This window comes from Diadema antillarum, unplaced genomic scaffold (genome assembly GCF_040938485.1).
Source record: "Diadema antillarum isolate AM-2024a unplaced genomic scaffold, OU_Dant_1.0 seq00000396_RagTag, whole genome shotgun sequence".
NCBI lineage: Eukaryota > Metazoa > Echinodermata > Echinoidea > Diadematoida > Diadematidae > Diadema > Diadema antillarum.
In genome coordinates this window covers 192,741-210,140 of record NW_027271388.1, presented here as the reverse complement: position 1 = coordinate 210,140, position 17,400 = coordinate 192,741, and the positions used below count along the sequence as shown (strand labels likewise).

At 39.5% G+C, this 17,400-nt stretch overlaps 1 protein-coding gene across 1 annotated transcript in view; it reads right to left on the bottom strand.

Annotated features, from left to right (window-relative positions):
• Nucleotides 1–16,736, bottom strand: part of LOC139732011 (probable hydrolase PNKD) — a 43,478-nt gene extending 26,742 nt beyond the window's left edge. Inside the window, exons 1-2 of the mRNA XM_071642883.1 lie at nt 16,577–16,736; nt 12,260–12,375 (exon numbers count right to left, since the gene is read on the bottom strand). Coding sequence (XP_071498984.1) covers nt 12,260–12,375; nt 16,577–16,680 — 220 coding nt within the window. The 5' untranslated portion in view covers nt 16,681–16,736. The remainder of the gene's footprint in view (nt 1–12,259; nt 12,376–16,576) is intronic.
• Nucleotides 16,737–17,400: the final 664 nt, after the last annotated feature.

Below are 17,400 nucleotides of genomic sequence, written 5' to 3'. Positions count from 1 at the left end.
TCTTTCACATACATAAGTTTACGTTCCCCATATTTTCTCGTCGAGACGTATGGCCGAGTGGCTAAAGGCGACGTCTCAGAGACGTAAGGTTGCGGGTTGGAACCCCACAAGATCACGAAACAAAATACTTAGCTATTTTACTTTTTTTTCTTCAATTTTGTATTACATATTCGTCCATGTAGAAATCACGTACGTATATAAACGCACCTATACACACACACAGACACACACACACACGCCATATCCCTCTTTTTTGTGTGTTGGAGACCACATTGCTTCGACTGCAGCACAATTTTGCAGGTTGACTTTGTCAAACCGATCATAGTATGTAATGACGACGACTGAGGTGTTGTACTTTGAACAATTGTCTTTCAAGACGATGTCATTGTTTTGTAATTTGATGACGTCATTACACTGAAAATTGTGATTAAAGGCAAGGTATCAAAACCAGCCGATTATAGGTTTTATGTCTGCGGGACGTATTTTTCCCAAGTTGCCAGAAATGGCATAGCGACCTCAGTCGTTACAAGGCCGCTTTTCCGTCTAGCAATGCAATAGATGTTCACACGGCCACGTTGGTTGAGTGGGCATTGACTTTCCCCCTGTTATATCTATACATTGTTTTTTTTTTTGTCTTACCATTTCCGTGGATGACTCGTGGCCGAGTGGTTACAGAAACGGTTTCGCAGTGTACGCTCAATATAACTTCAAGGTGCCTATATCACATTCTTTTCTTTGTCGATCACAGATGACTGTCATCTGATGACCACAAGCGTATCACCTAACTCGTCCTCAATGTGACGAGTTTTCATGTCTCGTTAGGTGATACGCTTTTAGCGTATCACCTATTGTGTTTGTCAAAATCTTCCTTTCTTTCTTTTTATTCTTCTTTCTTTCTGGCACATTTTGTGTCGTGAATATCTCAACATTGACATGACGGAATAACATGACATTTTCAGTCAACATGTCTCATGACAATATCTAGCCACAATAAGGTTTTCATGACAGTAACATATCTATGACGTCATCTAGGCGCCATTTTGTGATTTTCGGACCATGTTACATGATCGATCATAACTTCATAACTAAAGGTCATTTCTGTATCATTTTCGTTGGACATAAAGTTCAGGTCACGCTCTATCTTACTTTTTAATGCTAATCACCTAGGACATCATTACGCGCGCATTAGCGCGCGTCAAAGTTTTTAAATGCTTAAAACGACTTCCCAATGGGAAATCTCGAAGTTTCAGACAATTTTAAGCGTTCCGCGCGTTCGCGTCCGTCCGCGCATTTCCGCGCGCAGTGCGCGTAAGCAACATGAAAATGCACATTTTTTGACAGATTTGGATTCCTGATACATTAAGTAACAATATCCATTGATTTCCGATCAATTTCGACCTATAACAAAGGAATGCGCTGGCGTCAAAGTTGAAATTTCGTGTTCGCGTCTATGTGGAAATATAGCGAAAAACATGTCTTTGTTTATTTCGCCATAGCTCTTTAAAACGTCAGGTGACCCTATGTTTTTATTGCATATTACAAAAGCATATGAATTGAAAATAACGTTTCAAGTATCAATATTTCCCTAAATACATTATGACGTCATCATATCATCATCTGAAATCAAAAAAGTGGAATTAATTTTTTTGAGGTACTGTTTCTGACATTCATTTGCTCGTATCTCTGTTGTTTAAGCTCAATATTATTCCAAATTCAGATATGTTGTACTTTGAACATTTGCCTTTTAAGTCCAAGTCATGGTTTTGAAATTTGATGACGTCATCATACCTTAAATTGTGATTAAAGGTAAAGATGCAAAATCGGACAAGTTTACGTGTTATGTCTATGGGAGGTGATTTTTTTTAAAACCATGCATTGACTTGACAACGTTTAAGCACCTTTATCTCAGCTGATTTTGCTTCATTTCCTCTGAAACTTAAGTATGTTGTAGCTGAGACAATAAGCTTCAGTAATCATGCATTTTATTTTTTGAAATCTCATCATCAGGTTGACAATATTGCAGTTTAAAACTGAAAATGAGAATGGAATGTGGACAAAACGATTCCCGATTCAGCTTTCACATACATAAGTTTACGTTCCTCATATTTTCTCGCCGAGACGTATGGCCGAGTGGTTAAAGGCGACGTCTCAGAGACTTGAGGTTGCGGGTTCGAACCCCACAAGATCACGAAACAAAATACTTAGCTATTTTACTTTTTTTTCTTCAATTTTGTATTACATATTCGTCCATGTAGAAATCACGTACGTATATAAACGCACCTATACACACACACAGACACACACACACACGCCATATCCCTCTTTTTTGTGTGTTGGAGACCACATTGCTTCGACTGCACAGCACAATTTTGCAGGTTGACTTTGTCAAACCGATCATAGTATGTAATGACGACGACTGAGGTGTTGTACTTTGAACAATTGTCTTTCAAGACGATGTCATTGTTTTGTAATTTGATGACGTCATTACACTGAAAATTGTGATTAAAGGCAAGGTATCAAAACCAGCCGATTATAGGTTTTATGTCTGCGGGACGTATTTTTCCCAAGTTGCCAGAAATGGCATAGCGACCTCAGTCGTTACAAGGCCGCTTTTCCGTCTAGCAATGCAATAGATGTTCACACGGCCACGTTGGTTGAGTGGGCATTGACTTTCCCCCTGTTATATCTATACATTGTTTTTTTTTTTGTCTTACCATTTCCGTGGATGACCCGTGGCCGAGTGGTTACAGAAACGGTTTCGCATGTACGCTCAATATAACTTCAAGGTGCCTATATCACATTCTTTTCTTTGTCGATCACAGATGACTGTCATCTGATGACCACAAGCGTATCACCTAACTCGTCCTCAATGTGACGAGTTTTCATGTCTCGTTTTTTATTCTTCTTTCTTTCTGCCACATTTTGTGTCGTCAATATCTCAACAATGACATTACGGAATAACATGACATTTTCAGTCAACATGTCTCATGACAATATCTAGCCACAATAAGGTTTTCATGACAGTAACATATCTATGACGTCATCTAGGCGCCATTCTGTGATTTTCGGACCTTGTCACATGATCGATCATAACTTCATAACTGGATATCATTTCTGTATCATTTTCGGTGGACATAAAGTTCAGGTCACGCTCTATCTTACTTTTTAACGCTAGTTACCCAGGTCTTCATTACGCGCGTCAAAATTTTAAAAGGCTCAAAACGACTTCCCAATGGGAAATCTCGAAGTTTCAGACAATTTTAAGCGTTTCAAACATTTTCTCGCGTGCGCGTCCGTCCGCGCAATTTCGCGCGCAGAGGGCGTAAGCAACATGAAAATGCATTTTTTTTGACTGATTTGGATTCCTGATACTTTGAGTAACAATATCCATTGATTTCCGATCGATGTTGACCTATAACAAAGAAATGCACTGGCGTCAAAGTTGAAATTCCGCGCGCGCGTCTTTCTGCAAATATAGTGAAAAAACATGTCTTTGTTTATTTCGGCATAGCTCTTTAAATCGTCCATTGACCCTATATTTCTATTGCATATTACAAAAGCATATGAATTGTAAATAACATTCCAAGTATCAATATTGCCAGGAAAACTCGATGACGTGATCATATCGTCATTTTAAATAAAAAAAAAGTGGAATTGATTTTTTTGAGGTACTGTTTCTGACATTCATTTGCTCGTATCTCTGTTGTTTAAGCTCAATATTATCCCAAATTCGGATATGTTGTAATTTGAACATTTGCCTTTCAAGTCCATGTCATGGTTTTGGAATTTGATGACGTCATCATACTTTAAATTGTGATTACAGGTAAAGACTCAAAATCGGACAAGTTTACGTGTAATGTCTATGGGAGGTGATTTTCTCTTAAACCATACATTGACTTGACAACGTTTAAGCACCTTTATCTCAGCTGATTTTGCTCCATTTCCTCTGAAACTTAAGTATGTTGTAGCTCAGACAATAAGCTGCAGTAATCATGCATTTTATATTTTCAAATCTCCTCATTAGGTCGACAATTTTGTAGTTAAAAACTGAAAATGAGAATGCAATCTGTACGGAACGATTCCCGATTGTTCTTTGCAACTGTATATTGGTCGAATCCACGCGGCCACTTGTGGGAAGTTGAATAGCGCCATCTCAGTCAGCACTGTGACGATAGTCTTATCATACATTTAAGTTTCGCATAGGATCTTCAGGAAAGCCGTGTGGCGTAATCGCTTAGCGCGCTGGGTGTTCATAACGCCATACCGGAAGGCGAGAAGTTCGACTCCCGCAGGAGTTTTCTCTTTCTTTCTTTTTCTTTTTTTTATCGGCAGTTCAGCTTTACTCCAATGTCATTTATCGTATTATTTTATCAAGTATACGTAACCCGTGAACACGGCTGCTCTATTTCCCTTGTTTTTTATTGGAGTTTGGAGATTGGGTTTGCTTCATTAATTTTGTCACACTTAATGTTGTAAATTGCCCCTTGTTACAGTGTCCCGCTTGCCACCTTTCGTTTGCTCTTTCCTTTTCTCTTCATTGGTTCTTGTTATATTGTAACAGGATAGGTAGGAACATGTACGTTTAGATAACTTGCAGGAATGGGAGCTGAATTGATTAACTCTAGTCCAGGTGTATGGCGTCTCGCTCATCTCTTTGAAATTCCAGGTTGTTATTGTTTGACCCAATAACGGAGTTGTAGACAGGTTTTATGTTGTAGAGGTATCTTGTGCCACATGAGTGGAAGGCATCACTGTTTAGTAGTAGTAATGAACTTTTTCATGTTGTATATATTATTATGGTATAAAGATATAAATTTCACATCCAATCTTCGGGACAGCCGTGTGGCTTTATAGTCGCTTGGCGCGCTGCATGGTCATTATGCACTACCTTAGGACGAGATGTTCGGGACCCGCAGGACGCTATTATTTTTTTTTCTCTCCCTCTCTTTCTTTGTTTTTCTTTTGGCAGTTCAGCTTCATTCCGATGTCATTACCCCACGACACACAGACACTCAAGTTCTCCCCTTTTTTTTGTCGGAGGCTGGAGGTTGAATTTGCTAAATTTATCATACGTAATGTTGTAAATTGCCCTTGGTATACAGTGCCCCGCTTGCCACCTTTCGTTTTCTCTTTCCTTTTCTCTACGTTTGTTCCTGTTACACTGCACAAGACAGGTCGGAAAATAATTTACATAACTCAACTGGAGCAGGAATGGCAACTGAATAAATTAACTCTAGGCCAGGTGTATGGCGTCTCGCTCGTCTCTTTGAAATTCCAGGTTGTTATTGTTTGACCCAATAACGGAATTGTAGACAGGTTTTATGTTGCTATAGAGGTATCTTGTGCCACATGAGTAGAAGGCATCACTGTTTAGTAGTAGTAATGAACTTTTTCATGTCCCTCCATGTCAATTATAGTGTGTTCAAAGGGGTTGTGTGTCTATCTGCCAAAGAAAAGGAAAACCTTATTTTCGTCATGGCTATTTCTCTATACGTAACCGTAGGTGATGAGTGTTGTTGGTATCTGAGCAGTGAATAACACAGCATCAGGCTAAAATCCCCCTTAGTTATACGCGCTAAGCGTTCAATTTGATATATCTTTATTTATGTAGTTAATCACTGCTAATGGAGTTACAGAATTATGTTATGACACGTTTCACTGAAAGTTTGTAAAGCAAAGTTTATGGACAAGGCAAGCAATTGTACATGAATAATACCAATGATTTCAGAGGGAAATTATGGTATACCTAAATGTAAGGGTATCATTGCTTTGGAATTGCTGAGACAATATCTTGGCACGAGGGCTTCCACCTGTAATAACTGATCCCTTTGAAGATGTGTCAGTCACGGTTGATCGTCATGATTCATCTTTCACGTAGAAGCTTCCGTTCCACACTCTTAGTTCGAGAAGACTTACCATCATACTTCAAATTGTGATTAAAGGTAAAGACTCAAAATCAGACAAGTTGACGTGTTATGTCTATGGAAGGTGATTGTTTTTTTAAACCATGCATTGACTTGACAACGTTTAAGCACATTTATCTCAGCTGATTTTGCTCCATTTCCTCTGAAACTTAAGTATGTGGTAGCTCAGACAATAAGCTGCAGTAATCATGCATTTTATTTTTTTCAAATCTCCTCATCAGGTTGATAATTTTGCAGCTAAAAACTGAAAATGAGAATGGAATGTGGACCAAACGATTCCTGAATCATCTTTCACATATAAGCTTACGTTCCTCATATTTTCTCGTCAAGACGTACATGGCCGAGAGGATAAAGGCGACGTCACAAAAGACGTGATGTTGCACACGTACGGGTTCGAACCCCATGAGAGCACGAAACAAAATATCTTTTGCTTTTTTTTGTTTTATGGAGTATTCACCTTCGTCCATGTAGAAATCACGTTTTCATGTAAACGTACACACACACAGGCACACACAGGCACACACACACACACACACAATATCCCTACTGAATATCAATGTAAATTTGTGTTGTGTATAGCATACATAGATAGATTTAAGTTTCGCACAAGATCTTCGGATCTTCCGTGTGGCAGAATCGCTTAGCACGCTGCGTGTTTATAATGCCCTACCGGAAGGAGAGAAGTTAATCGAGTCCCGCAGGACTTTTTCCTTTTATTTCTTTTTTCTTTTTTTCTGCAGTTCAGCTTCACTCTGATGTCATGAACAAAGCTACTCTATTTCCCTTGTTTTGTATTGGAGTTTGGAGGTTGGGTTTGCTTCATTAATTTTGTCACACGTAATGTTGTAAATTGCCCCTTGAAACAGTACCCCGCTTGCCACCATTCGTTTTCTCTTTCCCTTTCTCTTCATAGTGTTCTTGTTATACTGTAGCAGGATATTTAGGAACGTGTACGTTTACATAACTAACAGGAATGGGAACTGAATTAATTAACTCTAGTCCAGGTGCATGGCGTCTCGCTTATCTCTTTGGAATTCCAGGTTGTTATTGTTTGACCAAATAACGGAGTTAAAGACAGGCAGGGAAGGAAGTGACTTGATATTGCTTTCCAAGTGTAGTGATTATATGACGGGGTTCTCTGTCGTTTATTTTTGTCATGGCTGTTTCACTAGTTAGCCATATAGGTGATATATGTTGCTGGCATCTGGGAGAATAGAACAGATCAGTACCAAACTGGAATAGCCCTATAAGCAATGTGGTAAGCGTTTAATTTTTTGCATTATCTTTCTTCTTTAAAGTCAATTAGTACTCATCGAAATACACAATGATTATAATATGACACGTTCCACTGGTAGTTTAGGAAAAGGGAGTTAATGCACGATGCAATGATAAATGTGCTACCATTGATTTTAGAGACGTCATTGTGGTGTCGTACTGGTGATGGTAAGGGAACCATAGATTGCTTTTAAAGTAATCTATTGGACAATCATTGGACCTTTGCATCAAGACCGTATTCCCATCTAGAATATAATGCATGTTCCTGCGGCGTTTTTTTTTTAAAATCCTGACGTGGACATTTCCTTTTTCTTGTTTTTAATTTAAGAATGTTATATCTAAATTTGTTTCTTTCCCCTAACATTTTTTTGTTGTTGTTGAATATAAAGTTGGACATTCCGTGACCGAGTAGAAGAGCAGCAATTTAGTTACAGTTTCAATGCATCTTGTTTACCATCTTCTCTGACATTAAATTGATGGTTTTTATATTTGACATTGTCTGTCTATTTGCCTGTTTATGCTCATAAAACACTGCTATAACAACTAATACATTTGCTTCACTTGTCACATGCAATGATATGGATTGCAGTTGTGCATGCAGTTTTCCTTTTGCCACCTCTCGTTTTTCTCTCCCCTTTTCCCTCACTTTGGTTTTGTTATACTGCAGATGGGAATGATTACAATAACATAACCCAACTTGAAGTAGGAATGAGAACTGAATAAATTAACTCTAGGCCAGGTGTATACAGCGTCTCACTCATCTCTTTGAAATTTCAGGTTGTCATTGTTCGACCAACGGAGTTGAAGACAGGCTTTATGTTGCTACAGAGGTATCTCGCGCCACATGAATAGAATGCATACGCTGTTTAGTATTAGTAATGAACTTTTTCATGTCCATCCCTGCCAATAAAAGTGTGTTTGACGGGATTCTGTGTCATTCTGCCTACGAGAAAGCAAAGTTTTATTTTCACCATGGCTGTTTCTCTATTCGTAGCCGTGGGTGATGGGTGTTGTTGGCATCTGGGCAGTAAAGAACCGAGTATCATGCTATAATACCCCCCCCCCCCCCCCCCCCCCCCCCCCCCCGTTAGGTTCTAAGCGTTCAATACGGTGATATATCTTTCTTCTTTATTATATTAATCACTGTTGATGGAATTACAGAATTATATTATGACACGTTTCACTCAAAGCTTAAAAAACAAAGTTTATGCACGATACAAGTAATGGTGCATGAGTCCTATAGGCCATTGATTTTAGATGAGAAATTATGATATGCCTATAGTAGCGGTGTCATTGATTAGGAATTAATGACACGATTAAGCACTCTTTCCACTTCTAACTGTCCCCTTTGAATGTGTGTCGATCACGTGAGATTGTCATAAATTATCATTCACGTGAGATCATCATAAATTATCATTCACGTATACGCTTACGTTCAAAGTGTACTCTTAGTTGGAGGAGACCTATAGTTACATGGTTAAAGGTGATGTCTCTTTCGCTAGAGCCGTACGTTTGGCCCGTTTTTCTTTTGCCCTTTTCTCTTTAATTGAGGTATCACTTTCGTCCAGGATAAATCACATTCTCATGTAAACAGACTCACTTGCTCTATATCCTTTGTTTTGTATCGGAGGCTTCATTGGTTTTACTGCTGGTAAATCTCACAAGCTTGTATATAGCTGTAAGAGCTCTCTGAACTGATCATTGTTATAGCGAGATTAGAGGGAGTCATATTGGTTATGTAAATAATGGTCAAAGGTCATGTTTTAAAAGGCCACTGTTAAAGCCAGGATGGTTATAAACACTTAATTGTCATGTTTTATTTGTACGTGCCGAGGATCACTTGGACCCCGTTTACAGTGCGAGGCTCGGCCTCGGCTGGGCCGCGCCGAGCCCACCTTCATTTCGGTGTAAACGCGCAAAAGGCCAAATGCGGGGCCAAAATTGGCCTCGCATTAGGCCACGCTCTGGAGGTGGTCTCGGTCGCGGCCGAGCCGCGGTCGCGCCCGGCCTTTTTCTCAGTGTAAACGCAAACTGGGCTAAATGCGCGGCCAATTTTAGTCTGGCTTCCAAATCCTCGCCTGTACTATTTCGCTATTCAGGATATTAACCACTTCAACGTCGAAAACTAGTATAGTTTAAGGTGGTTTTGTCCTGCAAAGGATTTTCTCCTTCGGCAAAGGCCTTTGCCCGAACGGCGACTTCGTCGCCACGGAATTCAGTTGGCAAAGGATCTGAAAACCAGACAATACCAAATTGCGTTTGTTTACAAGTAGAGCGCCACTACGACAAAATATTGAAAGGCTTGAATCAAAAGCGCGGCCGAGCCTGGCAGTGTAAACGGACTAAATTGCGGGGCTCGGCCTCGCAATTGAGGTTGGCCTTGGCCGCAGCTCGGCCGCGGCTCGGCCCAGCCCCGCACCGTAAACGGGGTCTAAGTTTATGCACTGTACGTACTCAAAAAGTCCGTAAATCGACTTAGTCGCACACGCACAGAATTTCCACTTAGTTTGTGTGACAGAAAAACAAATGTGATCTGAATAATGTAGGCCCAAGAAAGTTCAACTAAGTATTTCATTATAATTTCAAGGTGCTATATTACATTCTTTTTTTTTGTCGATCACGGATGACCGACATCTGATGACCCCAAGCGTATCACCTAACTCGTCTTCAGTGTGACGAGTTTCATATCTCGTTATCATTATTGTTATTATTATTATTATTATTATTATCATTATTGTCATTATTACTATTAATAATATTATTATTATCATTAATATTAATTATTCATTTATTTACTTATTTATTCATTTGGCATTTCAACACAATACAAACAGATAGTCACATTACATGACACAAAGATTGTATGAATATCAGCAAAAGTGACAATTAGACTGCCATTGCCTACAATCAGAGGATTAATATATTGATGTACAGAAGAATTCAGTCAAGCTCAGAAGGAAATACTGCAATCGGTAATGATGAAAACTTTGTGTAATACTATCGGTCAATTTGCCAGCCAAGAATAATCAATTGCACTTTAAATGGGGCTAAGGCAATTTTTTTTTTTGGACAAACACATCTCTACAGTCACTAAAGACACAGTATAAGACAAGGCAATCGCCAAATTGTGTCTCGCCCATTCGCGTACAAGGAATTAATATTTTTTATAACTCCCAGAAGTTAATTGACCTGCTTATGACCTTTGACCTTGTGGTGACCTTCAACACCCTAAGGGACATTTACCATCCAAGTTTGGTCACAAACGGACAAAGGGATCAAAAGTAATGAGCCATAATCGAAACGCGCCATAAAAACATAACATTGGGCCCTAAAAATTTGTTGACCCCTTTCTGTGACCTTTGACCTTGTGATGACCTTTAACTTCCCAAGGGACATCTACCGTCCAAGTTTGGTCACAAACGGACATAGGGATCAAAAGTTATGAGCCACAATCAAAACGCGCCCTAAAAACATAACATTGGGCCCTAAAAGTTTGTTGACCCCTGTCTGTGACCTTTGACCTTGTGACAACCTTCACCTCCCCAAGGGACATCTTCCATCCAAGTTTGGTCACAAACGGACAAAGGGATCAAAAGTTATGAGCCATAAACGAAATGCGCCCTAAAAACTTAACATTGGGCCCTAAAAATTTGTTGACCCCTTTCTGTGACCTTTGACCTTGTGATGACCTTTAACTTCCCAAGGGACATCTACCGTCCAAGTTTGGTCACAAACGGACATAGGGATCAAAAGTTATGAGCCACAATCAAAACGCGCCCTAAAAACATAACATTGGGCCCTAAGTTTGTTGACCCCTGTCTGTGACCTTTGACCTTGTGACGACCTTCACCTCCCCAAGGGACATCTTCCATCCAAGTTTGGTCACAAACAGACAAAGGGATCAAAAGTTATGAGCCATAAACGAAATGCGCCCTAAAAACTTAACATTGGGCCCTAAAAGTTCGTTGACCCCCGTCTGTAACCTTTGACCTTGTGGTTACCTTCAACTTCCCAAGAGACATCTACCATCACCCAAGTTTGATTGCCATTGTAGCAACATGTGCTGAGTTACGTGTGATAAGAGTCTCGCAAGTAAACTTTAACGTATGACCTCAAATGACCTTTGACCTTATCATGTGACCTCTTACGGCACCATAACATGAAGGTACCCCCAGTGCATCCATCACCCAAGTTTGATTGCCAATGTAGCAACATGTGTCCAGTTACGTGTGATAAGAGAGTCTTGCAAGTAAACTTTAACGTATGACCTCAAATGACCTTTGACCTTATCCTGTGACCTCCAATGGCACCATAACATGAAGCTACCCCCAGTGCATCTATGACCCAAGTTAGTTGTAATCCAAGCAACTTATGTGAAGTTATTTGTCAAAAGAGAGTCTTGCAGGTAAACTTTAACATAGAAAAGAGTCTTGCACATACTCTTTAATATATGACCTCAAATGACCTTTGACATCATCACATGACCTCCGACAACACCATAACATGAAGATACCCCTAGTGCTTCTATCACCCAAGTGTGGCTGCCATTGCTGTAACAGTTGCCAAGTTATGCATCATAAGAGAGTCTTGCAGGTTGCAGGTAAACTTTAACATTTGTGACGGACGACGGACGGACGACAGACGGACGCCATTTGGATCCCTTAGTCTCGCCTTCACCTCCGGTGGGCGAGACAAAAAGCAAGGAGCAGCAAATACCAGAAATTGGAAATAGAAAATCACACCTTAGTATTTCTCAAGAATATAGCTTCGTAAAAAGGGAAAGAAAAAAAGAGGCCTGACAATTATAAGTGATAGCCTAGTTTCTTAGACAGCAAACTACTTGGAAACACCCCCCCCCCCTCCCAAGCAATTTTCCACAACTCAATCAGAAGCCACAACATACGTCAACTTCCTTTTTAAGCATGACAAAACAAACATACACAAAGTCACAAACACTGGCAAAAGAAAAAAAAAAACGACATAGGATCTGCTTGTAGAGCTCTTCTCCTCAATATGACTGAATGTAAAAATATTCAGTTTAATCTTACACTGTTTCATACCTGCATATTCTTCTGTGTCAACGACAGAGTGGCCGTCTGGGAATTCCAGTCTTGTTTTCGACAAGTCCCTGCCATTCAAGTAGTTTCCAAGGCGGGTCTTTGTATACACGTTGTACCTGCAGAATTAGGGAAAATACGAGACCTAACATGACGCACAGACAACCTGCAAGACATTGTAAGTACTGGTGAATGCTTACAAAGTGCATTCAAAATCACTACTGTAGTATTACCCAAACTTACACATGGACAAATCTGTGACAAAGAAACAATTAACAGTCTTAAAATCATTCACCGTTTTCTGGGAAATCATTAATTTGGCTGAGTGAGAATGAGCCAGGCCAAATAATCTCATTCAGCTAAGTTAGTTTCAGCCAGTTAAGATAGGTTTAAAGGCACTCAATCGTGGCGAGTGGTTTGTGCGGCACGGAGACGAACGCAACACGCTGCCTCCCCCATTCTGTATCAAATGTAGTGACCCCGAATGAGAAAAGCGCTGGCTCAATGGGTCAGCGAACAACACGCTAACCTACAAGAGCTCTATGCTACAAATCTCCTAACCCAAAATGGCTGTCCGAGCGAGCCACGAGAGCTTCCGAATGGACGCACACTCTCAGCTCGCGGTGACAATGTTTGTGTATGATCATTGATGCGTACACACACATGCACACACACACACACATGTCTCAGTGGCAGCATTGTCCCACACGTTTATGGATATAGCACCGAGTCTGGCATTGCACAATTGCATGCACGAACTTCGGTCGTTCGGATTTTACGTACCACAAGGGATGGCGATCGGCTGCCTTGAAAGTGTTGCCCAGCTCTCCATAAATAAAAGTTTGTTGTTGGTTTTTTTTTCCATACCACGAGTGTTCATGCACCAGTGGTGGAAGAAGTGTTATAAGACTGCGGACAGTTATTTTTGTGCAAAGAGCAGATTGTTTTGTATTGTACTTCAAGTTTTAGTTTCATGTCAAGTTCTGGCTGTGTACAGTATTTTTTATGCCTCTGCCACGTAGTGTCCCTGGAGGCATTATGTTTTGGGATTGTCCTGATCCTTCCATCGGTCCGACGGTCCGTAATCAATTTTGTGGACAGCATAACTAAAAAACCGTTTGAGGTATCCTAATGAAACTTGGCAGGTATATGTATGAGGGGGTGAAGTTGTGCCTGTCAATATTTGGGTGCAGATGCTCAAGGTCAAAGGTCAAGGTCAAATGCTAAAAAAAAAATTAGGTCCCCCATATGTATACGCAATGCTTGATGGTATTTTCTTTAAACTTAGTGTTGTATGTATTACCCAATAAAGATTCTCTAATGAGAGTTTTTGGGTCATGAGGTCAAAGTTCAAAGGTGAAGTAAAAATGTTAAAATTTCACTTGTTCTCCATATCTTGGAAATGGTTCAAGGTATCTGCATGGAACATAATGCATGTAGGCCCTACTGACTGGCAGTGATTATCTAGGGAAATTTGGGGTCATGAGGTCAAAGATCAGGGTCAAAGGTCAACTTATTAAATTTCACTTTTACCATCATATTTATGCAATGCCTGCAGAATTTCTCTTGAAACTTGGTGTATACATGGATTACCCAACAGAGATCCTCTTGGAAGTTTTTGGCTAAAAAGTCTAAGGTCAAAAGGTAATGCTCATTCACAATATTACGAAGTTAAATTTGGCGCTCAAACAACTTACTAGTACATTAGTCAATAAATGTAAGTGTGCCGACATAGTGATTGTATGGAGCATTTGGCTTGCGGTAGACGTTCGTGTGGTCATTTTTCAAACAAAGGGGCGATGAATTGGGGAGCGCTGCAAAAAAGTGGAGGAAACGACCAGAAAAAAGGAGGAAACAGTGGAAGAGGTGAGTCAAAATGTTTACTGATTAATCCTGTACATATTTTTTCCACATTGGTTTGAAAACCAAGCTGGAAAAAAATAATGATAATCATTTTTATGCGGGGGGAACTGGGTCGAAGTTGCGTTAAACCAAACGGTTGAAACCGTCGCAATAGCGTGTGTATCAATGGTGTCTGTCTAAAGAAGCAAAAAACTGACCCAGCAAATGTCATTACTATAAATGAGAAGTTTTTCGCGGAATTAGACACACTTATCGGTCAAATTATATATCTGTTGTTGTGTGAATATTATTTGCTTCAGAATGAGAATGGTCCTACCTAATCTACTCATATTCAAGTAATGTGCAGCTAAATGTTTCCAGGTTTTTGAACAGGTTTTATTAAAAATCATGTCTAGCAGCCAAAGGCTGAAATGCACATGTTTTACAATCATAGTTATAAAAACAGACTGACTTCTTCTGTGATCTGTACAAACAATGATATAACGACATGACATAAAAAAGAACAAATATTACAGTGGTCACATGTGGTAAATCACAAGAAGTGATCAATCTATGATGGTACCAGCCCAATAAATTCTGAAATTGCTTTTACAAAAACGAAAAGAAAAAGGAGATAAAAAATATCCTGTCAACATGGCAACACTGCTCAACACTGAATAAAAAAAAAAAAAAACCATTACTATTACAACTGATAATGAAATCAGTGAGGGTACCAGCCCATCAATACTCAGATTACTTTTTCAAAAAGAAATGAAAAACGAAAAAAGAAAAAAATGAGCAAAAGGGGAAAAAATTCACTGTCAACATATCATTATGCAACTAGTCATTAAAAAAATTCCATTACTATTTCATCTACATATATTAATTTTGATTTAAAAAAAAATCACACCTACACATCACATTAATCACGTGTGCCAAATTTCAATAAAATAAACAATATTTCTTTCTTTTCTTTTAAACAATTATTATCATCATGACAGCTCATCCTTGAAAATAAATAAAACATATCTTTTAGGCCTACATATCAAAAAACTACATCCATCAGAAAAAAAGAAACTATATCTCAAATCAAAATCTGAAATGAAAAAGAGATCAACTCAATCCACACTCATTGTTTTTCTTTATAAAAAAAAATGCGGTTACCATAACAAAACAATATTCGAAATTAAAAAAGGAAAAGCGAAATCTACCCGTCTCTGCTATAACAATCACAAAAATTATGGCTCAAAAACTGATAAAATCACTTAAATCCTCACTATTACTTCATATGTACCACATATGCGGTCATTTACTCAAATCCGCAATATATTTTTCTATTACAAATAATACCATATCAAAAACAACACAGGCAAATAGACTGATGAACAAACAGCCGGAAAACATTATACTTGAAATGCTACTTATACAAATGCATAAAAACTTCTAATCTTTATTATTCAGTAGATTAATGAAATATGGAATTGCACTGTCCTGAAACCGTTTTGTTTTACATTTGTATTGCTGGTACCTTGTGTTCGAACGCAATGTGTATTGATGCCCTTGGTGTTTAGCAGGTAGCCAGTGGGATACAAGCGGGTTTTTAACCATCCGACAAGCAAATTCTAGACTCAGCTGTCTTCTCCTTTCAGCTAAAGTGCCCAACTTGCAGGTTTCAAGAGCTGTAATGTACGATGTGTAGTTTTTGCCTAATATTATTCTGCAGGCTCTTTTCTGAATTACTTCTAACTGACTTTCAAGTTTCTTTGTGAGGGAGCCACTGAACACTGGGCAGCCATACTCACGAACAGGACGTACGTATCCTGAGTGTACAGTAACTAAATCAGCTGTGGGGAAGTGGAAACGTTTGAGGGAGCGAAGCACACAACAATACGTCAATAGATATACGTTACCTAACCGCAGCAGCGACCCCATACGGACAAATACGTACCGTAAAGGGCTGTTACTGTGTTACAGCGCCCCGCGACGGGGTTATAGGTTACCATGCCTGTACAGTGATGGGGCATTAAACTGCACATTAACCTTTACTTGAATATGAGACTGTTCTGAAGCAAATAATGTTCACACAACAATAGATATACAATGTACTCTTATTCTTAAATGAATCCCATAAAAATTGGAGCAATCATCCCCCAGCATTCCCACTGATCAGTTATACTAGCCACCTAAGACTGCAGTTTCAAAATACATTTTCCCAAATTGAGTCCACCCTCTGCCGCAACCTCCCTCCAGTTTAAACTCCGCTTGGGGTCTTCTGGAGGATCACTACCTAACATGTTAGTACTATAAAGTACCAACAAGCTTTGCTACATTTGGTTGCTTTGTAACCACACGCAGCCGCTGTCGTGAACAGAAGCACAGCGGTCTGGTCAGGCCAGTTGCTTTGAGGACGAGCATACACAGCGAAAAAGAGAGTATGTGGGACCACAGAAAACACCACCTTCCAGCTTTTCTACTTACCCGAGAGTAAATAATGGGCTTCCTTGCTTAAACATTTTTCTTGACAGCTGAAATCTGCGGAAGAGGTATATCGAGAGGACTACACAGATAATTTGGTAAAACATTGTCTCAGCTACATTTCAGTGACGTCAAAATCTACCACAGCGACGATTGAGAGCAGGGAGCGGTTTCCACCAAGTGGGAGGGTGCGACGATTTCTGAGCTCCAAAACAAATTACATACAGTTGTTGTTGTTGTTATTAGATTTTGTGGCGTACAATTCGTGTACCGAGTATTGACCACAGAACTCTTTTACACATTATTTTCTGTGGTATTGACGCCATCTACGCCATCCATCGGGTCTCTGTATTTTTTGGCTTTCGTTGTTGCTACCGTACTTTTCATGAGGGATCCCAGGTCCGGTGTCAGTGAAACGTTCCTCTCACTCTATTCTTTTTTTTTTTTTGTTCCTGGTTGCATCTTCTGGACAATCCGGAATACATAGCTCCTCTCTAGGGACTTATAGCACTGGGCTAGGCTAGGTGGGCTAGACTACTCAGTATATTAAAGCAAAGAGTTACAGAAGCGCACGCATTACAAAACATGGAATTCTTGTCAGTTTTTGGTTATTAGATCTTACAATATTCTAATCAAGATACAGTGCACTCCGTTATAACGAAATGCTCGGGACCGGCAGTTTTCTTTCTTTATAACCGAACAAAAACAGCTTACAAAACGTAGAATTCTTGTCATTTTTTGGTTATTAAATCTTAAAATTCTAATCAAGATATAGTCGGCCTTAAACGATTTATACCAACAACAGACCGAGGACTTGAAAAAAATAC